Consider the following 23,978-nt stretch of genomic DNA (forward strand, 5'->3'; position numbering starts at 1 on the left):
AGGTACAAATTTCCTTTCCATAGATCTATGCAAGGGCATCATGAACAAAGAATGAGTAGTACTCACTTTTAGTGCTGCAACAATATCATTGATGTAGTTCAGCAGATAGCATACAGCTTCCAGTAGCACAGGTGACTTTTCTTCTCCAACCACATGTTGCTTACTGTGAAAAGGTATAGGAATATATGAAACAAGATGCTTCAGAGCTATTTCTGGAGTTCCAAAATATAAGTACGGAATGATGGACCTATTGGAATGGAATTTGGTAAAGACAGGATTGGGAGAAAATAGAACAGGACAACCTGAAGTGGTTTGATCATGTTATGAGAAGTTATCCTTGAAGGATATTCATGAATCTTAGGTGTCAGGTAAGCAAGCAGACCAAGGAAAAGGTGGGTAGATGGAGTGAATAAAACCAGATGAGCTTATGGTTAGATGCTAAATGAGAAAAGACATGTATAAATGACAGAATTTAAGAAGCGTATCGCCTAAGTCAATGACCTATTCTATTAAAGAGGAAGGGTGAATAATGGATAAACTAGTGGTACCAATGGAGAAAAAGATTGTAGTTACTGTTATAGTTTGTCACTTGCTTAGTCACACATGTGCACCCATGTTCCCCGCCCTTTTAATACATACACACAGAATTCTCACACTCCCTTACCATTGCATAATCCATTGACTTGTGGCCCTAAAGAGTGTGATGTGGCCTGACCCTGAGCCAGCTCCAGCGAGTCGGGTCATGACAGGTAAAAGGTGAGTAAGATTTCCAATGCATTCTGTGCCACCTTCTACCAATTTTGCTCCCAAGGGTACAAGAGACTTGAGAAGTGTGTGCGAGACCTCCTGTAATGAACAAATTTGTCAACACTTTTGTGATCTTCCTAAGGTTTACATTTTAAAGATCCCAAATTACAAGTCACTGACTGCCAAGTTATGAAGGGTCTGGTGTACCTGTCTTAACACATGGTAAACAATCTTTCTAATTTGAGGGTCACACTTTGCTTATGCCCTGTGATACAAGGATGTATTTCAATATTTCGTTTTTAATGAATAGCTCTAACACTATTTAGCTGAGGAATGACTTGTTAAAAACTTACCTCTGTATCTGGTTCAGTTTGTGCTACAATGTAGGCTGTGAGAGTCTTAAGGAACTGCCAGCTATCTGGAGTTGTCTCGGTTGCTGTTGCAGTAGATGAAAGGAGTTGTTCACTCAGCCACCTCTGAAGCAGTCCAGACTCGAGCCATGAGCCGACTGACACATGGCTACATACAGCTGCTAAGCTTGCATCTCCTGAATTCTTCTCCGCTGTGAAGAAAATTGGTCTTATAATAACCAGAGCTATTCCTATTGTTGGCACTGTTCACCACAGCTCAATTAATGCAGCAATGAAAATTACGAAACTCCTCAAAATTATGTTACAGATAGATGGAACAGAAACTGTTAAGTTTGGGTTAAGAGAGGGATAATGAAGAATGAATACTGGAGATGAAATGGAAAGTAAATGAAGAATTTAATGGGCATACATTAGCAAAAAAGTGGAAAATACAGTAATGAAATTGAAATAAAGTAGTGGTGAAACTGATGGTATAGATAATGTACCACAAAGTACCCCAAAACAATCCCTAATATAATTAGCTGTATGTTACTTAATATGGGTATAATATGGAGATGACAAAGCATCTGGCAACAGTCCCCGGTCATCCCACAAATCTTTCAGAGAAGAAATTTTAAACTGCTGTCTGTAGTACATTAGTATGGAGCTGTTTCTATATCACCAGCTGGAAGTGAGGGATGGGAGTTGTGCACAGTTGTCCCCTCTCCATATGTTAAAGTTGTACATTAGAAGTTGACAGATTTTGGGCCCAGTCCATAGTGTCAGCACGTGTATTGAAACAAGTGTCCTGGTAATATAATAACTATTCTGTAACACTTACCCAACTGGAAGAGTTTGATGAAGAACTTGATAACATATGTAGCCAAAGATGTGGAGAAGGTCTCACTGGTGGTGGGTGGGCTGAGCAGTACAGAGGCAAAGTTGGATTCTGAGAAAAATTTGTGGAGAGCAGCTTTCCCCGAGGTGGATTCCAGTAGCTGTTCAAGGAAGGATACACAGCCTTCCAAGATCTGGGCATCAACAACACTAAAAACAGAGAATTTCATCAATTCTTGATATGCATTGAGGTGGAATAGCACTAACTTCCCACCTTCCCTAAAGCTAAACTATGGATACCCTCCCTATGTTGGGATAATTAGGTCACTTCCAACTTAAAATTCTCCACTTCAAGTTTCTCACTTTTTACACGGACATTTATCCTGTTATCATCATCATTCTTTGTACATCTCAATATTTTACTTTTGCCCACATTCACTTGAAATAAAGATACATCTTTGTGGTGTTAAATGTTGAAAAATTACAAGTACCTTTCATCTTATCTGTAACCAATCTTTGACATCGAACACTAACAGTATTCTACACAACAAAATGATACAAATTTTAAAACTAATAGCCGTTTATTTTCACTTACCCATCAGCCTCAGCAGAGGACCGTAGCAACATTGCAACATGGGTCAGCTGATGTGCAAAAAGTGCCATATGGAACTGATCAACACCCTCACCATCTTCCTGTTGTGGGAGGAGTTTGTCTAGTGCTGCACTGACAGCATCAGCTACATGGTCACAGGTGGCATCTACAGAGAGAGCTACCAGAGTATTCACTAGTGCACTGCGCACCTTCTTGTCATCTTCTGTACACCAACTGAAGCAAAATTTAGTCAATATTAAAAAAAGTTACAAGAGTACACTTCAATATTGCCCTAAACTACCAGTCATTATTACTCATATATGAGTGCCACTATTTCATTAATCATTTCAGTATGAGGACACATAATCAGGCGTCATGAAACACGAGTGGGTACACGAAGGTGCCAGTGTCGGTGTCTTGATTATATATTTTTTTATGTAATTGTACACGAGTTACCTCGGATTCTGTGAAGTGGTTTGATCACATTTTCTGTTTTGGGATGGTTTGGACACATGGAAAGAATGAGTGAAGAAAGATTAGTAATAGAGGTGTGGAAGGCAGAGGTAGGAGTGTACATAAGGGGATGACCAAGGATGAGATGGATGGATGGGGTAAAAGGGGCATTGGGAAATAGGGGAATGTCTGTTGGGGAAGGACAGGAGAAGACAGAAGTTAGGGGTGAATGGAGAATGGTTGTGTATGGATGATGCTGTGATGCATGAAAAGGAGTGGGTGGGGGATGTGGGGTGAGGGAGTATGTGTGAAAAATAAATTGATGCAGCCTGAAGGGATTTTTCCCCATCTTCTCCATTTCTGCACAAGGGGACGGAGAGGGGAGGTTGCCAATTTAATGAAGCAGCCTTGCTGTGGATGTGCTGTGTCTTGCAACACTGCTTCTGACCCGGGACAGTAGGCGAGATGCAAGGATGACCCGTCATCCAGGAGGAGCCAACATAAGAGGGAGGGAGGGGGGGGTGGATGGGAGTGAGTATGTGGGGATGAAATGGGTGGGGGTGGATTTTATGCCTTTGTTTTTTTACTTTCTCCCTTGTATGGGGGAAAAAGTATTTGGTGTATGTATGTAAGTATTACTCAGAGTAAAAGAACAAGTACTACAGCAGTGACTTTATATTTTATAAAGTGAGTAGTGTGATGAATCATACATATGGCAGCCGATGCTGTGTGCTAGAGTTTGACTCATACTGAAGTGGTTAATGGGTTGAATTCATAAACTTAGAAATCACAACAGATTTTGCCTACTGCTTTTTTAGATGTTACAAAACATTTCCACAAAGATAACCCCAAGCCAGTACAGAGTTGAATGAAGGGCCTTCTAATATTTAGAATTAATGTAGCAAGACAAAAATTATAGTGCTTGCATCTTACCATGCCAAGTCTGCTGTGAAGGTAATAAGAGTATGCATGACATGTTTGAGAGCTGTGTTGATGGAGAAGGAAGCATGTGAAGATAAGGATCCAATGTGGCCCATGATGATGCCAGACACGTAGCTTTCACCTGGCAGGATGTCTCCACCCATACTGTTCCTCTGCAAGAAAATAAGTATGCATGTACACAATTAATAAACTCCACTATTAAAAGTGGGCTAGTATGGAGGCCCCTCATGGAAGACCTTTTGAACCAGGTAATTTAATATACTGTGCCATTACTACCATCCCCTTATTAGGAACAAAAACCTTTTGATATGTACAGTATGTATATACATTGATACATATACCAAAAGGCTTTTCCTTCCTTATAAAAGGAGTGGCTTCTTTCCACTTGTAAAGAAGGTAGCCAAATCAAAGGCATGCACCCACTCTCACCCACCTCCATTTTTTTCCTTCTCATTTTAACTCAAGTTTAGCAAAGCATACACACATTCAAAAATCCAGTTATCCCTTTCATCTTAGCATTTTGTGGATGAAAGGTAATCCCTGTACTGTGCTAGTGCATTGGTCAAAGGTAATGCCACAGGGGACAATTTCCAGAGTAGAGCCAGGCAGACAGTTGATTAACCCTCAATCCCCTTATCCCTTTGGGTCACATTTCCTCATCCATTTGTGACCATTCTCCATTCACTCTCTTCCTAGCTCAACAGACATTCTTCTGCCTCCAATGCCTCCCTTCACCTCTTCACATCAACTCATTCTTGGTCTTCCCCTCAAGTTCACTCCATCCACTTTTGCTTTCCTCATATTTTCCTTTCTTCATCCTGATGTCAAAACACTCCTGGTACTCTTTAACTGACCATACCTGCCAGATCTTTTTTCACCTCTACTCTATCCATCCTTGTTACACCTACCATACTTCTTAAAACATCACAAGTATATTTATGATTTTTGTTTCCTCCGATTCAAAGAAAGAAAAGTTAAATGTATGAGCAAGATTGAGATGTAAATTAAAGGGATGAAAGTTTCTCTCTCCCATACTTACCTCTCATGGTAGGAAATGGCACGTAGGTTGAGGGAGATGGACTATACATCACCAATGCAAGTTAAAAATTTCATGCCTTTTTCTAGTTTGTGTCATATAATATTGAGACAGAAACTCATCCAACAATGCCCCTCACTAACTGTCCTTAGACAACAAAATATTTTGGATTAACTGTAGAATACCCCCCCCCCCCACACACACACACACACATACAACCATCAACAAAGGTCCAAAGCACTCTGCTGTCACTCGGGTCATGGTAGCATTTTTTCTAATACTCAACTTATGGTTTGGGAGTATTAATGGTTAGGTTAGAAAAAATGAATAAATAAATAAATAAAATAAATTAAATAAATAAATACATAAATACATACATACATATACCAAGGCTTTTTCCCCCTTACAAGGGAGGTAGCCAAAAAGGGAAAAGGCATAAAATCATCTCCATCCATTCCATCCCTGAATACACTCCACACCCCTCCACCCTCCCTCTTATCTGAGCACCTCCTGGATGACGGGTCATCCCTGCACCTTGTCCACTGCCCTGGGTCAGAAGCAGTGTCGCAAGACACAGTACATCCACAGCAAGGCCGCTTCATTAAATCGGCGACCCCACCTCTCCGTCCCCCCATTTGCATAAAGGAGAGGACGGGGAGAAATCCCTTCAGGCTGCGTCAAATTTTGCTCACACGTACTACCTCGCCCCCCACCCCCACGCCCATTCCACCTCATGCAATCACATCATCATCCATATACAACCCTTCTCCACTCACCCGTCTTCTGTCCTCTCCCGTCTTTCCTCAACAGACATTCCTCTCTTCCCCAAAGCCCCCTTCACCCCATCCATCCGCCTCATTCTAGGACGTCCCCTCATGTTCACTCCCTCCACATCTGCCTTCCATACCTCTTTTACTAGTCTTTCTTCACTCATTCTTTCCATGTGTCCAAACCATCCTAATATTCTTTCATCAACCCTATCTCCCAGCTCCTTTTCCACCCCTGTTCTCCTCCTCACCTCCTCATTTCTCACTCTATCTAGCCTAGTAACCCCCATCATACTTCTCAGCACCTCATCTCAAACACATTCAAACTCCTTTTCTCTTCTTCTCTTATGTTCCATGTTTCTGCCCCATACAGTGCTGTTGGCACAATCACTCCTTCATAGTCTCCTCTTAGCATCCATTCCCAAATGTCTATTCATTACAATAAATAAATAAAATAAAAATAAATAAATCATCATGACCTGACCAACGGTGTGTGCCTGAATGACAGAGCAGTTAGTCGCATTTTCCAAGAGCTTTCTTATTTACAATAAAGAACAAAACTTACCCATGCCAGCAGTGCTGGAAAGTCTTGCATATTATTACTATTCCAATAGTCAATGACAGTCTTCAAAGGGGCGTGGAGGGCTGAACGTGTCAGACTTGGATGATGTGCTCCAGCACGAGGCACATGAGAACCAGCCACTGCTAGTACAGAACAGTATGCTTGCAGGGCTTCAGAGGAAAGAAGGCTTCCTTCTTCAAAGAGGCCATTCATCTGCTGCAGGAGACTCCACCTGTGGCAAAATCCAAAACCTACTTAGGCACAAAATTAAAGTTTGGTGAAAGACATCTTGTTTCAAAGTGTAGTTTTTTATAAAAATGGGAATTACAAGGACTCTGAAGACTTAACTTTTCACTCAGACACACATGCACACACAGATAACTATATATATATATATATTGGGAGAGAAAGGGAAAAAGGAGGGCGAAAGAGAGGACGAGGAGTGGAGAAGGGAAGGGGGAAAGAGGGAAGGAAAGAGGGGGGGAAAGAGGGAAGGAAAGAGGGGAGGAAAGAGGGGAGGAGTGAGGGAGAAGGACAGAGAGAGGGGGGAGAGAGGGAGGGGGAGAAAAGGGGAGGGAGTTAGAGGGAAAGGGAGGGAGAGAGGGAAGAAGGGGGGGTGAGGGTGGGAGTGAGAGGGAGAATGGGCAGAAGGGGGGATGAGGGTGGGAGTGAGAGCGAGAGGGAGGGAAGGAGAGGGAGAGTGAGAGCGAGAGGGTGGGAGGGAGAGTGAGAGCGAGAGGGTGGGAGTGAGAGGGAGAGCGAGAGGGTGGGAGTGAGAGGGAGAGCGAGAGGGTGGGTGGGAGTGAGAGTGAGAGGGAGGGTGGAAGGGAGAGTGAGAGGGAGGGTGGAAGGGAGAGTGAGAGGGAGGGTGGAAGGGAGAGTGAGAGGGAGGGTGGAAGGGAGAGTGAGAGGGAGGGTGGAAGGGAGAGTGAGAGGGAGGGTGGAAGGGAGAGTGAGAGGGAGGGTGGAAGGGAGAGTGAGAGGGAGGGTGGAAGGGAGGGTGAGAGGGAGGGTGGAAGGGAGAGTGAGAGGGAGGGTGGAAGGGAGGGTGAGAGGGAGGGTGGGAGGGAGGGTGGAAGGGAGAGTGAGAGGGAGAGTGAGAGGGAGAGTGAGAGGGAGGGTGAGAGGGAGGGTGGAAGGGAGAGTGAGGGTGGAAGGGAGAGTGAGGGTGGAAGGGAGAGTGAGAGGGTGGGAGAGTGAGATGGAGAGTGCAGGGGAGGGAGGGAGAGTGCGAGGGTGGGAGAGTGAGATGGAGAGTGCAGGGGAGGGAGGGAGAGGGAGAGAAGTAAGAAGGAAAAGAAGAAACGAGAAAAGGAGATAGCTTGCACTACCACCTGCACCACCTGGGTACAGAGTTCTGAGAGGTCAGCAATCTTCATCTCTCATGAATAATAGGTGTTCATAAATCTAGTACAATATTTCATATATTCAAATCTAGTTACTCCGACTAGTTCATTCTGCTGAGGAGGTTCCCAAGAATGTAAGGGTCAAGTATCACAAGGGATTTTTGATATTATGGTCTTACCTGGCAGCATGTGTGAGGCCCTGCACCAGCTTTAGGAGACTAGAAATGGGCAGCTGGTCTGGCGAAATATCTAACACACGTAGCAAGTCTCCAGCCTCGCATGACCTGAGGTCCAGGTCACCTTTCTGACATGCCTCGTCAACTGCCACCTGCAGACTGCTCAGGATTGTATCCAACAAGGTAAGGTCTGACAGGGCAGGCATCTGTTCTGGAGTCAGCAGGGCAGTGCCTGAAAGATTGCTGTAACCCTGGGGAAGAAAAAATAAACAAATATATAAATACATACATAGATATACCAAAGGCTTTTTCCCCCTTACAAGGGAGATAGAAAAATCCTCTCCCACCCATTTCATCCCTATATACTCCACTCCCATCCACCCCCCTCCCTCCCTCTTATGTTTGCTCCTCCTGGATATGATGGGTCATCCCTGCATCTTGCCCACTGCCCTGGGTCAGAAGCAGTGTTGCAAGACACAGCACATCCACAGCAAGGCCGCTTCATTAAATCATGTCTGTCCCCTCATGCAGAAATGGAGAGGGGGAGAAATCCCTTTGGGCTGTGTCAATTTATTTTTCACAAACACTCCCTCACTCCCCATCCCCCAACCACTGTGAAAATCACTCTAGGATGACCGTTTTCCAGTCACTACCCTGCATTAAATAAATACAAACAAAGAATGGGTTTGGCCTCCGACTCCAACAGTTACAAATGCAACCACTACACAGAAGACATTGAGCACCTCATTCTCCACTGTCCTACACTTGCCCTGTCCTGACAAAATCTATTCAGTGACTAGAGGGCCCAACTTGTGGTTAAACCAGTTCACCTGGGGGTCAAAGGTCTCCTTCAAGAGACCTGGTGCAACAAAAGGATTGATAGTTTTTATTGCCCTCCTTAAAGCTCTCTTTCACCATCTACACAATTCCACCTCTTCAACATAATATTGTCCCCAAGGTCAGAGGTGCTAGTTATGGTCAATGAAATACAATACTTTACCTTGTTTAACAGATAGTTGAGAATGTTATTGGCCATCTTCAGTTCATGTTTAATGTTTCTTGTGACCTTAGCAACTGATTTCAGAAGTGCATCAGCTTTCTGAGTTGTCAGACTTTGACGAACCAGTCCATCCTGGGAAAAAAAAAATGTTAATGGATCTACATTTTGAATTGAATTAAATATAAAAATATTTCAATACTGCAAAATATATGTTCATGTATGCACACCAACAGACAAGAGTGATTAAGCAAGCAGAGGAATGAGTGAATACAAGTACGGCATTGTACATACATACATACATATACCAAGGCTTTTTCCCCCTTACAAGGGAGGTAGCCAAAAGGGAAAAGGCATAAAATCATTCCCACCCATTCCATCCCTGAATACACTCCACACCCCTCCACCCTCCCTCTCATCTTAGCACCTCCTGGATGACGGGTCATCCCTGCACCTTGTCCACTGCCCTGGGTCAGAAGCAGTGTCGCAAGACACAGCACATCCACAGCAAGGCCACTTCATTAAATCGGCGACCCCCCCTCTCCGTCCCCCCATACATAAAAGGAGAAGACGGGGAGAAATCCCTTCAGGCTACGTCAAATTTTGCTCACACATACTACACCCCCCATCCCCCCGCACATTCCACCTCATGCATCACATCATCATCCATATACAACCATTCTCCATTCACCTGTCTTCTGTCCTCTCCTGTCCTTCCTCAACAGACATTCCCCTCTTCCCCAAAGCCCCCTTCACCCCATCCATCCGCCTCATCCTAGGACGTCCCCTCATGTTCACTCCCTCTACATCTGCCTTCCATACCTCTTTTACTAGTCTTTCTTCACTCATTCTTTCCATGTGTCCAAACCATCCTAATAAGCTTTCATCAACCCTATCTCCCAACTCCCTTTCCACCCCCATTCTCCTCCTCACCTCATTTCTTACTCTATCCTGCCTAGTAACCCCCATCATACTTCTCAGACACCTCATCTCAAACACATTCAAACTCCTTCTCTCTTCCTCTCTTATGTTCCATGTTTCTGCCCCATACAGTGCTGTTGGCACAATCACTCCTTCATACAGTCTCCTCTTAGCATCCATTCCCAATTGTCTATTCCTCATTACACTCTTCAATCCACCAAGGCATTTACTCGCTTCTCTCAATCTACATTCTACCTCCACCTTCACTCCACCTTTTCCTGCCACATTTGCACCCAAGTATCTAAAACTATCCACTTCCTCCAGTCGCTCTCCCTTAATGCTCACTTCCAGTCTACTGCCACTTTCACCCCTTGTACATCTCATCACCTTACTTTTACCCACATTTATCTTTAGCTTTCTTCTATCACATACTCTCCCAAACTGTCACCAACTTCCTCAGTCCCTCCTCTGATCCTGCCACAAGCGCAGTGTCGTCAGCAAACAACAGCTGGTTCACCTCCCACTTTTCTCCATTTTCTTTAACCATCTCCAATTCCTGACCCACTACCCTTGCATTTACCTCTCGCACTACCCCATCCATGTATAAGTTGAACAGCCAGGGCGACATAACGCATCCTTGACAAAGTCCCACCTTTACCTAGAACCACTCACTCTCTCCATTTCTAATCCTGACACAAGCTGAGTACAAGGCATTGTACTCTTGCTATATTTTCTGGAGCCAAGGTAGCAACTCTATCCATGCTCAGGTTATTCTCCTATTAACCTTTGGTGTATATATATATATATATATATATATATATATATATATATATATATATATATATATATATATATATATATATATATATATATATATATATATATATATATATATATGTACCAACTATGCATAAAAGGAAGTGGGTGGGGGATGGGGAGGTGTAGGATTGTGAATGATATTTTGACACAGCCCAAACAAGATTTCTCCCTGTCTTTCTTTTTTCTGCACAAGGAGATGGCGAGGAATGGTCACCAATTAAATGAAGTGGCCTTGTTGTGGATGTGCTGTGTCTTGCTGCATTGCTTCTGAACCAGGGTGGTGGGCAAGATGCTGGGATGACCTGTCATCCAAGAGGAGCCAAGAAAAGAGAGACAGAGGGGTGGTGAATGGGAGTGGAGTACATAGGGATGAAATGGATGAGAGTGGATTTATGTCATTGAATTTACTTCCACTGTATGGGGTTAAAAAGCCCTTGGTATATGTATGTGCCACTTTACAATGACCCAACAAACATATGCCTTTTGAAACAAATCATGAATGTGGTCTTTAGGATGTTGGTCCACTTCACTTTTCTTTTTATTTATCTAGGATTTTTTTTTATTGAAAATCACGACATCCTTAATTCTTGTTTAGTGGTGCAATTTTTTTTTAGTTTAGTTTCTTCTACACTGTAGGTTAGATTGCATATATACCAAGGACTTTTTCCTCCTTACAATAGAGGTGGCCGAAGTCAAAAGGCACAATTCCACTCCCACCCACCACCCACCTCCCTCTCATCTTGGCTCCTCCTAGGTGACAGGCCATCCTTACATCCTGCCCATCACCCTGGGTCAGAAGAAATGCATCAAGACACAGAACCTCCAAAGAAAGGCTACCCTATCCAATCAGTGACCCCACCTCCTCTATATCACCCATGCAGCGGCACTAAAGACTGGGAGAAATCCCTTCGGCCCGTGTCAAAATATCATTCACACACAGCCTCCCTAACCCACCCCCATCCCCCACCCACTCCCCTCCATGCATCACAGCATCATCCACACACAGCCACCCCTCACACCCACTCCCAACCTCCTCCTTCCCCATTCCCCCCTCAACAGACCCCTACCCCACTTAATGCCCCTTTACATCATCCCTCCCACCCCCAGTCACCCCCCCCACCCCACATTTACTCCATTGCACGTGTGATTGCACATACTTGAGAAAAAGGGTGGGTTGATCAGCAACTAATGACATGACTCACCTTAATCCAACCATTGAAGATCTTGTGTGATGCCCTTGGTCCCCAGAGTAGAGCATAAAATACACTGGCTCCCTCCAGTTTTGTATCTGTTGATGAGAGTAGCTCCAACGAAGAGACAGAGGGTGGCATGGTGAGGATAAGACGATATGCTAGAGAAAAGGCATACTGGACACCACATAGGCCCAGGTGTGATAGCTGAGGGTCGCCAGATTTGTGCAGAGTTGGGCTACACTGGCAGCAAACATCGAGAAGGTTGATCAAGGTCTCATAGAGGGCACTGTACTTAAGTGTGTCTGGGGTGGCCAGAATGAAGCTGCATGCCTGCAAATATAATAAATTTCTGTATAACAAACTTTCTTCTCAACCATTTTAAACTGCTGCATACATACACACTAAAAGGGGTTGCCGAGCCAAAGCACATACCCACCCTATACCCATTCAATGCCTCTCTAATCTTAGTACCTAGTGGATGAAAGAGCATTCCTGTCCCCTGCCACACTGTTTGGGGCAATTGCATTGCAGAGCAGCACTTCCACAGCATGGCCTGATAGCCAGTGTTAGTTTACCCCCACTACTTCATCACACATTCATCAACCACTTGAAATATTTTATAGAATAGACAAAAACATTAACCATTTAGGCTGCATCATTTCTTCACCTATTTACAACTACTCTCCAATTGTTTCCATCCCTTACACTCTTTTCCCTGTTCGTTCCTCTTGCATCCAATGCCCCCTTCAACCAGTTTGGTCCCCCTCTTGTTCCTCCTATCCACTTCCTCTTTCTGTAATCTTTTTGCTATGCTTTCCTCTCATTCTTTCCATATGCCCAAACCATCTCAACACTTTGATCTACCCTAACCCACAGTTCTCTCCACCTGCACTCTCTGCCCTCCATACACATTTATCACTATCCATCCTTACACTATCTGTTCCTTAAACACTTCATCCAAAACATATTTAGGCTTCTCTTTTCTACTTTCTTCAAACGCCAAGTTTCAAATCCATACATTGCCAGTCTCAATCACTCCCTCATAGAATCTTCTATTTGCATTCATCTCTAGGTAACTTTTCATAAAACCTTTCATTTCACCTAGACACTCGCTTGCTTCCTTTACTATTTCACATCTACTCCAACATTCACATATATTTGACACTAAATACTCTCACCCTTTAAACTTTCCTCCAGCATGCCACCATCATCACTTTGTACATCTCATCACTTTACCTACATTTACATTCAGCTTTCCCCCTTTCACAAACCCCAACTTTTCCACAAACCACTTACAGCTATGAATAAATGTTTTAACATTTAAATATCACTCCACTGTCCTCCTATTCAACATACTGGTTACATTCTTTACACCTTCTGACCTAAAGATACCCATAACAGGTTGATCCAGAAAAAAAAAAAAAAAAAAAAAAAAAAAAAAAAAAAAAAAAAAAAATTAATAAACAAATAAATTAAAATGATACATAAATTTGTAACCGGTGCATAACTGATCTATGTAGGTATTACTTGTTTATTTATGCTTGGAATGTTTCCATTAAACTGTTTGTCCATTTACAATTCCTGGCTATAATTCACATTAGTTCTGCCACTATACCTTGTCACTGTACTGAACACTTCTGTACTGTATCTTCTATATATAGAGATGGAGACACTCACCAGACCATCCAACTTGGGTGTGTCTTGGGTGTTGGTTTCTGAAGGTGTCAGAGTGTAGAACCTTGGCCTCATAACAGCCTCATCTGTGCTGCTGTTTTTACGGTAGTTCTCCTCCAGATCACGCCACACATGGTACAATTTGCCACCAAGGCTGCCAGAGTCTTTACTGGATGTTTGACTATCACATTGCATTGAAATGGGTTTGAACAAATTCCACTGGACCTGCAATAAGTAGATATGCAAGTTAATACACCATCTATACAAACTGCTTTAGGGTTTTAAAATCTAAACAAACACAACAAAGTTCATCTCTTAAAAAGACCTGCTGAACCTCCTAAAAAATTGACTCAACATTGGTAACTTGGCAAAATTCATACAATGATTGAACAAGATTTTGAGAACAGGAGGTACTAAGATGAGAGGGAGGGTGGAGGGGTGTGGAGTGTATTCAGGGATGGAATGGGTGGAAATGATTTTATGCCTTTTCCTTTTTGGCTACCTCCCTTGTAAGGGGGATAAAGCCTTGGTATATGTGTATGTATGTAAACTAAAATTAGCTTCTCATATTCAAATTTCCCTTCTGCATGTTTATATATTTACCTAGTTGTGTGTGTGTGTATTTGTGTGCAAGTGTGTGTATGTGTGCAAGTGTGTGTATGTGTGCAAGTGTGTGTATGTGTGCAAGTGTGTGTATGTGTGCAAGTGTGTGTTTGTGTGTGCAAGTGTGTGTGTGTGTGTGTATGTGTGTGTGTGCAAGTGTATGTATGTGTGTGCAAGTGTGTGCAAGTGTGTGTATGTGTGTGCAAGTGTGTGTATGTGTGTGCAAGTGTGTGTATGTGTGTGCAAGTGTGTGTATGTGTGTGCAAGTGTGTGTATGTGTGTGCAAGTGTGTGTATGTGTGTGCAAGTGTGTGTATGTGTATGTGTGTGCAAGTGTGTGTGTGTGCAAGTATGTGTGTGTGTGTGCAAGTGTGTGTGTGTGTGTGCAAGTGTGTGTGTGTGTGTGTGTGTGTGCAAGTGTGTGTGTGTGTGTGTGTGTGTGTGTGCAAGTGTGTGTGTGTGTGTGCAAGTGTGTGTGTGTGTGTGTGTGTGCAAGTGTGTGTGTGTGTGTGTGCAAGTGTGTGTGTGTGTGTGCAAGTGTGTGTGTGTGTGTGTGTGCAAGTGTGTGTGTGTGTGTGTGCAAGTGTGTGTGTGTGTGTGTGCAAGTGTGTGTGTGCAAGTGTGTGTGTGTGTGTGTGTGTGTGTGTGTGCAAGTGTGTGTGTGTGCAAGTGTGTGTGTGTGCAAGTGTGTGTGTGTGCAAGTGTGTGTGTGTGCAAGTGTGTGTGTGTGCAAGTGTGTGTGTGTGCAAGTGTGTGTGTGTGCAAGTGTGTGCAAGTGTGTGTGTGTGTGTGCAAGTGTGTGTGTGTGTGTGCAAGTGTGTGTATGTGTGTGCAAGTGTGAGTATGTGTGTGCAAGTGTGTGTATGTGTGTGCAAGTGTGTGTATGTGTGTGCAAGTGTGTGTGTGTGCAAGTGTGTGTGTGTGCAAGTGTGTGTGTGTGCAAGTGTGTGTGTGTGCAAGTGTGTGTGTGTGTGCAAGTGTGTGTGTGTGTGCAAGTGTGTGTGTGTGCAAGTGTGTGTATGAGTTCAAGTGTATGTGTGAGAGTGTGTGTGCAAATGCATCTCAACATTTGGCAATTTTATGTAACCCAACACAGGCCAAAGTCACATCTTACCTGTTCAATAAGATGTTGAGGAGCTTCATACAAATTCTTCATTAGATAATCAAAGATGAGAAGAAGACGAGCAAGGTGGAGAACCTGAGTGTCCCTCATGGGTGTCTTGACTACATGTGCAACATTGACTATAGCTGATGCAACACCAAGCAGCACACACTTCTTCTGCATCAGTTGCAAGGAATGGAACAGGAAGAGCAACAACTGTGCATGTTCCACATTGAGATCTGCAAAAGAATCAGTTTTACAAATCCTATACACACTTGTTGCCCCCTCCCCCCTCCAACTTCCTTGGTGGAAGACGACCAAGGACCTTGGGCTACAAACCAATTTGAGCTTCATCTGCGAGTACCATAAGATCTGTACTGGTGGATTGGAGGAGTACAAGTATAGTCCTGCTATACACAAGGAGATCTTACAACAAATGGCTTCTCCCCTCCTACTATGTAAGCCAGTGACACAAACATCCCAATACTATAAAGCAAGTCCAACATTTCTTCTTAGAGATGTGAAAGGGGGCCTAAGAACTTACTGTTGCCAGTTGCTGTAGGGTTATGGGTTTCCTACCTGTGCAACATGTGGCAACAATTATTATCATATCTGCATGGTACCCCTTTTAGTAGCAAAGAGATTGTAGCCAACCTAACTCCCATGAGTAGGCCCCCCCCCCCTTTTTCCATTTCTTTAATTGTTGCTAATGACTAAACTATTTCATTCAGCTCTGTGGCAACCTTTAGGTGGAGAGGAATCTAAAATTACCATCTTACCTTCTGCTTCAACATCAGGTGGAGGTGGGTTGGAGATGGACTTTGTTAGGGTGGCTATGACCCTGTGCCAAATGAGGACACAAGCTGTGTCAGAGTCACATTTCAGCTCGTCTTTATCTCTTCGCTGCCGCAGGAGCAAAACCTGATAAGATGGATATTTTAGGAATCTATTTCTGAAACTTGCTAGGTTTCACTCAGTGCCAACACATCCATTTTTCTTCTCACAAACGTACTGCCTATCTCTTCTTTTACTCTCATCTGTACCACATCCACACACATTGAAAGACCCCTTAGGGTTCTGGTTGTAAAACTCCTCCCAGGCCCTCTTATGATGCCTTTACTTTTTTTTAGGAAGGTTCCCTTTGGGGATATAGGAGGAAGGCTGCCTAGTCCTATACCCACCCCATTTTTGTTGCCTTTTAAGATTCATGTTATCATTTTGATGTCCATCATGCACATGTGTGCACTGATGTGCAAGGAGCCAGAAGTACTGTGACCATCTATTGTCACAGATCCTCCCTAAGGACAGTCCATTGTCCTCAAGTGATCAGTGGACTACACTTCTTTATAGATGAAAATATGGCAACAGCCTACTTGTGCATGTGTAAACATATCAAATCTGGCAACCCCCGAGGTTACTCCAGAGGTTGCATTGTATAAACAGATGAGAGAGCAGTCTGGAACATTAAAGTAAGGTCAACTCCTAGGCTTTCATTCATCAATGTAAAAGTGAACAACAACTCTACACTCAAGTGGAAATACTTGATGGCAGTATCCTTGTCCCCCACCACAGGGTTCAGTGAAATGAGAAAATTAATATTCTGAGAAGTGGTACAGGGGAGTAACGAGTGGAGGGACAGTTGCAGTATAATAAAGTATCATCATTTCTCTATGAAAAGATATTTCCTTTATTACAGAAAATGTGTGGCTCTGGTCTGTAGGGGCACCACATACAGACCCTACAGTATCAGCTTCATGCTACTGATCAACTTTTAACCCCACAATAACAAGCAGCCAATACCCTACTACCCCCACCTCCACTATAAGTGCCTAGTCCTGCCTTCAACAATGTTCTAACAAATCCCTATTGCCTACATTGTCAATCTTACCTGGGCCAAGACAGCCAAAGTTCTGGGCAGAACTTGCAGCGGCCACTCCCCATCTGGGGTCCATGGAGAGACACCTAATTGGGCCAAGAGGGTGCTCTGCAAAGTCTCGCTGAGAAGTCCTGATGCTATGACATTGTGGGTAAAGCGGTAGAGAGCATACGAAAATTCATCATACAGGGAGCCAAGTACTGGACCCAGGTAGCATGTCAAGCTTCCTGTAAGGAGAAAAAAATATTAATATTAATTTCATTACTATTACAACAGAGTCGGAGCTAGAGCAGGAAAAAGGAGAGAGGATGGGAAACAAGGAAAAAAAAAGGAAGGAGAAGGAGAGAGGAGGGAAAGGGATGAAAAAAGAGGGATGAGGAAGTGGGATAAGGAGGAGAGGGGGGGATGAGGAGGAGAGGGGGGGATGAGGAGGAGAGGGGGGGATGAGGAGGAGAGGGGGGGATGACGAGGAGAGGGGGGGATGACGAGGAGAGGGGGGGATGACGAGGAGAGGGGGGGATGACGAGGAGAGGGGGGGATGACGAGGAGAGGGGGGGATGACGAGGAGAGGGGGGGATGACGAGGAGAGAGGGGGATGACGAGGAGAGAGGGGGATGACGAGGAGAGAGGGGGATGACGAGGAGAGGGGGATGACGAGGAGAGAGGGGGATGACGAGGAGAGAGGGGGATGACGAGGAGAGAGAGGGGGATGACGAGGAGAGAGGGGGATGACGAGGAGAGAGGGGATGACGAGGAGAGAGGGGGATGACGAGGAGAGAGGGGGATGACGAGGAGAGAGGGGGATGACGAGGAGAGAGGGGGGGATGACGAGGAGAGAGGGGGATGACGAGGAGAGAGAGGGGGGATGACGAGGAGAGAGGGGGGGAGAGGGGGGGATGAGGAGGAGAGGGGGGGATGAGGAGGAGAGGGGGGGATGAGGAGGAGAGGGGGGGATGAGGAGGAGAGGGGGGGATGACGAGGACAGGGGGGGAAGACGAAGAGAGGTGTGGATGACGAGGCGAGGGGGGGATGACGAGGAGAGAGGGGGATGACGAGGAGAGAGGGGGATGACGAGGAGAGAGGGGGATGACGAGGAGAGAGGGGGATGACGAGGAGAGAGGGGGATGACGAGGAGAGAGGGGGATGACGAGGAGAGAGGGGGCCGACGAGGAGAGAGGGGGGATGACGAGGAGAGAGGGGGCCGACGAGGAGAGAGGGGGCCGACGAGGAGAGAGGGGGGCCGACGAGGAGAGAGGGGGGCCGACGAGGAGAGAGGGGGGCCGACGAGGAGAGAGGGGGGCCGACGAGGAGAGAGGGGGCCGACGAGGAAAAAGGGGGCCGACGAGGAGAGAGGGGGCCGACGAGGAGATAGGGGGCTGACGAGGAGAGAGGGGGATGACGAGGAGAGAGGGGGATGACGAGGAGAGAGGGGGACGGACGAGGAGAGAGGGGGATGACGAGGAGAGAGGGGGATGACGAGGAGAGGGGGGGATGACGAGGAGAGAGGGGGACGACGAGGAGAGAGGGGATGACGAGGAGAGGGGGGACGACGAGGAGAGGGGGGGATGAGGAGGAGAGGGGGGGATGAGGAGGAGAGGGGGGGATGACGAGGAGAGGGGGGGATGACGAGGAGAGGGGGGGATGACGAGGAGAGTCGGGCATGACGAGGAGAGTGGGGGATGACGAGGAGAGTGGGGGATGACGAGGAGAGGGGGGGATGACGGGGAGAGGGGGGGATGAAGAGGAGAGAGGGGGGACGACGAGGAGAGAGGGGGACGACGAGGAGAGAGGGGGACGACGAGGAGAGAGGGGGACGACGAGGAGAGAGGGGGACGACGAGGAGAGAGGGGGACGACGAGGAGAGAGGGGGACGACGAGGAGAGAGGGGGACGACGAGGAGAGAGGGGGAACACGAGGAGAGAGGGGGATGACGAGGAGAGAGGGGGACGACGAGGAGAGAGGGGGATGACGAGGAGAGAGGGGGATGACGAGGAGAGAGGGGGGATGACGAGGAGAGAGGGGGGATGACGAGGAGAGAGGGGGGATGACGAGGAGAGAGGGGGGATGACGAGGAGAGAGGGGGGATGACGAGGAGAGAGGGGGGATGACGAGGAGAGAGGGGGGATGACGAGGAGAGAGGGGGGATGACGAGGAGAGAGGGGGCCGACGAGGAGAGAGGGGGCACACGAGGAGACGGGGGGCTGACGAGGAGAGGGGGGGGGCTGACGAGGAGAGGGGGGCTGACGAGGAGAAAGGGGGCTGACGAGGAGAAAGGGGGCTGACGAGGAGAAAGGGGGCTGACGAGGAGAAAGGGGGCTGACGAGGAGAAAGGGGGCTGACGAGGAGAAAGGGGGCTGACGAGGAGAAAGGGGGCTGACGAGGAGAAAGGGGGCTGACGAGGAAAAAGGGGGCTGACGAGGAAAAAGGGGGCTGACGAGGAAAAAGGGGGCTGACGAGGAAAAAGGGGGATGACGAGGAAAAAGGGGGATGACGAGGAAAAAGGGGGATGACGAGGAAAAAGGGGGATGACGAGGAAAAAGGGGGATGACGAGGAAAAGGGGGATGACGAGGAAAAGGGGGATGACGAGGAAAAAGGGGATGACGAGGAAAAAGGATGATGATGGGGAGAATGATGGAGAAAAAATGAGAATAACAAGGAGAAAGGAGGATGACGAGAAGAAAGGATGATGATGAGGAGAAAGGAGGGTGATATAGAGAAAGGAGGACGACAAGGAGAAAAGGAAAACAAGGTGAAAGGAGAATGACGACAAAAAGAGAGAACCAGGAGAAAGAGGAAGATGAGAAGGAATAGGAGAATAAGGAGGATGAGGAGAAAGAGGAGAGAGAAGATAAGTAGAGAGAGGATGATGTTAAAGAGGAGAAAGAAGATAAGTAGAAAGAGGATGAGGAGATCAAACGGGGAAGAGAATGACAAGGAGAAAGAAAGAAGAGGATGTGGAGAAAATTAGGAGGATAAGGAGGAAGAAAGGAGGATAAGGAGGAAGAAAGGAGGATGAGGAGAAAGAAACAAGAGGACAAGGGTAAAGAAAGAGGAAGAAGAGGAGAAAGGAGGAGGATGAAGCAAGGAAAGAGGAAGACGATAAAGAGGAAGACGATAAAGAGGACGATGAGGAGAAAGAGGATGATGAGGAGAAAGAGGATGATGAGGAGAAAGAGGATGATGAGGAGAAAGAGGACGATGAGGAGAAAGAGGATGATGAGGAGAAAGAGGATGGGATTGGGGAAGGTGAGGAGAAAGAATGACGAGGAGAAAGAGGATGAGAAGAAAGAGGATGACAAAGAGGAGAAAGAAAAAAGGAAGTAGAGGAGAAAGAATGAAGAGGAAGTGAGGGAGGGGGAGGAGGAAGTGGGGGAGGGGGAGGAGGAAGTGGGGGAGGGGGAGGAGGAAGTGGGGGAGGGGGAGGAGGAAGTGGGGGAGGGGAAAGAGACGAGGAGAAAGAGGAAGAGAGGGAGGAAGAGGAGGAAGAGAGGGGAAAGGGAGGAAGGAAGGGGGGGAGGAAGAGGAAGAGGGGGAGGAAGAGGAAAGTGGGGGAGGAAGAGGAAGAGGGGAGGAGGAAATGGGGGAGGAGGTGGAAGTGGGAGGAGGAGGGGAGGGGGAGGAGGAGGAAGAGGGGGAGGAGAGAGGAGGAAGAGGGGGAGGAGAGAGGAGGAAGAGGGGGAGGAGAGAGGAGGAAGAGGGGGAGGAGGAGGAAGGAAGAGGGGGAGGAGGAGGAAGAGGGGGAGGAGGAAGAGGGGGAGGAGGAGGAAAGGAGGAAGAGGGGGAGGAGGAGGAGGGGGAGGAAGAGGGGGAGGAGGAGGAGGAAAGGGAGGAAGAGGAAGAGGGGAGGAGTAGTAGGAGGAGAGGAAGAGGGGGAGGAGGAAAGAGGGGAGGAGGAGGAAGGGGAGGAGAAGGAAGAGGGGGAGGAGGAAGAGGGAGGAGGAGGAAGGAAAGGGGGAGGAGAAGAGGGGGGAGGAGGAAGAGGGGGAGGAGAAAAGGGGGAGCGAGGAAGGGGCACAGGAGGAAGAGGGGGAGGAAGAAGAGGGGGAGGAGGAGGAAGGGGCACAGGAGGAAGAGGGGGAGGAGGAAGAGGGGGAGGAGGAGGAAGAGGGGGAGGAGGAAGGGGCACAGGAGGAAGAGGGGGAGGAGGAAGGGGCACAGGAGGAAGAGGTGGAGGAGGAAGAGGGGGAGGAGGAAGGGGCACAGGAGGAAGAGGGGGAGGAGGAAGGGGCACAGGAGGAAGAAGGGGAGGAGGAAGGGGCACAGGAAGAAGAGGGGGAAGAAAAGGGGGAGGAGGGAGGAGGAAGAGGTAGGAGGAAGAAAAGGAGGAGGAGGAGGAGGAGGAGGAGGAGGAGGAAGAGGGGGATGAAGAGGGGGATGAGGAGGGGGATGAGGAGGGGGATGAAGAACGGGGAAAGTAGGGGATGAGAAGAAGGGGGAGGGGAAGGGTGTAAGTAGCAGGATAAGAGGAGGATTTGGAGAAGGTGGAGAAGAATGAGGATGAATCAAATAAAAAAAATTCAGCATAATATGAAGGAGCCTTTCCCCCAAAAACATACCTGAATCTGAGCGAGCTGCTTCCCTGTCCAAATCTCTAATGATGGCAGCCAGCACCACCATGTGTGTTTCTGCCAGGCCAGCTCGCATGTACTGCTCCACGTACGCACACTCGCTCTCAACCAGGTAACTATTCATCAGCAGGAATATGTGGGATGCTAACGAGATATACTGAAATAATAAAAAATAAATCAGCCTTCTATCTCACCCCTATTGAAGATTACAACTGCTATTGTTTCAAGTTTTTGTAATTTGACACCCAGAGGCCAGGAATGGTCCTCAGATCCTCACACAAAACTGTCCAGGAAGTAGAATTGGACTGGTGTCTGTTGTGTTATTGTGGATTTGTTTCTATTTCATCAACAAGGATAACCCGCAGCTGCCAAGTGGCAGCGCACCTTATTTAATAAGGTAGAGGAAAGAGCATTAGTTCAAAGAAAGATGTTGAGCCCAGTCTAGAGTCTGAAGGGTTGCACCTATGGAAAGAGGTGAGCATGGAGATATTTGCAAATGGCTGGTACAGTGATGAATCTCTCCAGCACACTGATGTCTATCTTCATTTGCATGTGTAGAGTTGCCACTGTCTCTGGACCAGGCCCAAGATTTCTATCAACTGAACAGTCTTCTCCACTTTTTCATAAATGAGCTAACAAATGGCAATTACTGTCTTTTTCTTCCTACAGCAGCAATGTGCAAACCCACAAATAAAAACACTAACAAGATTTCAATATTTCCTACAGAGATCTTCTAGTTGGTGGATTTTAGTCTGAAACTCAAGGTAATATATCCATATCACAGCTAGCAGATACCCTTCACTGACAAACTAATGATTAATTACAGCAATGTTTAAACAAAACCTGCCCCTTTTAACAACTCTGTTGAATACACTGTGCACAGATTTGGTAAATGTACATACATACATATACATATACCAAGGCTTTTTCCCCCTTACAAGGGAGGTAGCCAAAAAGGGAAAGGCATAAAATCATTTCCACCCATTCCATCCCTGAATACACTCCACACCCCCTCCACCCTCCCTCTTATCTGAGCACCTCCTGGATGACAGGTCATCCCTGCACCTTGTCCACTGCCCTGGGTCAGAAGCAGTGTCGCAAGTAAATGTACTTTAAAGTAATATTACAACAGCACTAATCTTGACTTAAGTATCAATGCAAGTCTGTCTACCACCACAATATATAATCTGAACTGTCTTTCACCCACAAATCAACAGTTTTACACTATTATTTATTGAATAATGAATGAAAGCACATGAGCATACATCTGTACACAAAAGTACGTGTCTTTGTGTAGGAGTGTGTACATGTACATGAATGTGCATACATACCTATGTGCATGTGAATGTGTGTATATGCATGAATGTTCGTGTGATTGAGTACATGTGTGTGTGTGCACACATGAATGTATGCATGTGTGGGTATCTTTTGAAGGCAATCCTTGGTCAACAAACTTCCAAGCAACTTACCCCATGTGGTTCTCCCTTCTCTGGAACTATTGTAGTGACTTCTGAATTATGTCTGTGTGGTGTCTTCGCCTGGGAATTATCAGGAGAGTTGGCTGTATCACCTCCAGTGTTTCCCTGATTGGAGGAGGCATCAGTCCCTTCATCCTGGACACCTTCCCCTGGGGTTGTTGATTCTTCAAACCAGGGGCCTATTATCACAGAGTCATCATCTGATGAATACAAATAACCCAATCACCAAGTTCTTTAGGTTATAAGAGCAACTTAATTACAGACATGAACTAGGTCTATTTGGATTTCCCTTGCATACAAATTACTGATCACATCACATCACATTCTATTTTCTTTACACATTTGCAAAAATTTTGTTCTAGCTATTCAGACAATTTCATTCAAACGCAAATCATGGAATTATTGGAGTTTGTCCTGGCTCTACCAAATACCCAGTTCCATCTACCTATATACCAAGATCTTTTTCACCTTTTACAAGGGAAAAGGGGAAAAGTGAGTGTAGTGGTTTCAGAGGAATCAGTTTAAGTGTAGTTGGGAAGGCTTATGGGACAGTTTTGACATAGGATTAGGAGAGGAACAGAGGGAGTAATTGGTGAGGAACAGTGTGGGTTTAGGACAGGTAGGGGTTGCATGGATCAGATTTTGGGGTAAGATATGTGAGAAAGCTATAGGAAAAGGTAAGGATGTGTTTTGGGACTTTATGGATTTGGAAAAGGTTATGATAGGGCTGACAGGAAGGCACTGTGGGAGGTATTGCTGATACATGGGATAGGAGGAAAGCTTTTATGAGCAGTCAAGAGTTTTTACAACAGTAGTAGAGCTTATGTTAAAATCAGAAATGGAGTGGGTGGTTTGAGGTAAAGGTGGGCCTTCGTCAAGGCTGTTCAATTTATACATGGATTGGGTAGTGCAAGAGGTAAATGCAAAGGTAATGGGTCA

At 46.2% G+C, this 23,978-nt stretch overlaps 1 protein-coding gene across 6 annotated transcripts in view; it reads right to left on the bottom strand.

Annotated features, from left to right (window-relative positions):
• The window catches only part of poe (E3 ubiquitin-protein ligase-like protein poe), a 160,160-nt gene that overhangs the window by 110,998 nt on the left and 25,184 nt on the right, over positions 1–23,978 (bottom strand). For 5 of the 6 annotated variants that reach the window (XM_076192834.1, XM_076192837.1, XM_076192835.1 and 2 more), the window contains exons 12-27: positions 23,031–23,239; positions 21,550–21,718; positions 17,005–17,219; positions 15,896–16,037; positions 15,129–15,355; positions 13,416–13,637; positions 11,748–12,068; positions 8,809–8,940; positions 7,812–8,059; positions 6,290–6,518; positions 3,913–4,073; positions 2,530–2,760; positions 1,939–2,144; positions 1,101–1,309; positions 665–846; positions 67–163 (exon numbers count right to left, since the gene is read on the bottom strand). In XM_076192834.1, coding sequence (XP_076048949.1) covers positions 67–163; positions 665–846; positions 1,101–1,309; positions 1,939–2,144; positions 2,530–2,760; positions 3,913–4,073; positions 6,290–6,518; positions 7,812–8,059; positions 8,809–8,940; positions 11,748–12,068; positions 13,416–13,637; positions 15,129–15,355; positions 15,896–16,037; positions 17,005–17,219; positions 21,550–21,718; positions 23,031–23,239 — 3,200 coding nt within the window. The remainder of the gene's footprint in view (positions 1–66; positions 164–664; positions 847–1,100; positions 1,310–1,938; positions 2,145–2,529; positions 2,761–3,912; positions 4,074–6,289; positions 6,519–7,811; positions 8,060–8,808; positions 8,941–11,747; positions 12,069–13,415; positions 13,638–15,128; positions 15,356–15,895; positions 16,038–17,004; positions 17,220–21,549; positions 21,719–23,030; positions 23,240–23,978) is intronic. The other variant, XM_076192838.1, reaches the window with a different exon arrangement.

This window comes from Oratosquilla oratoria, chromosome 11, assembly GCF_046742065.1.
Source record: "Oratosquilla oratoria isolate Oo_2021 chromosome 11, ASM4674206v1, whole genome shotgun sequence".
NCBI lineage: Eukaryota > Metazoa > Arthropoda > Malacostraca > Stomatopoda > Squillidae > Oratosquilla > Oratosquilla oratoria.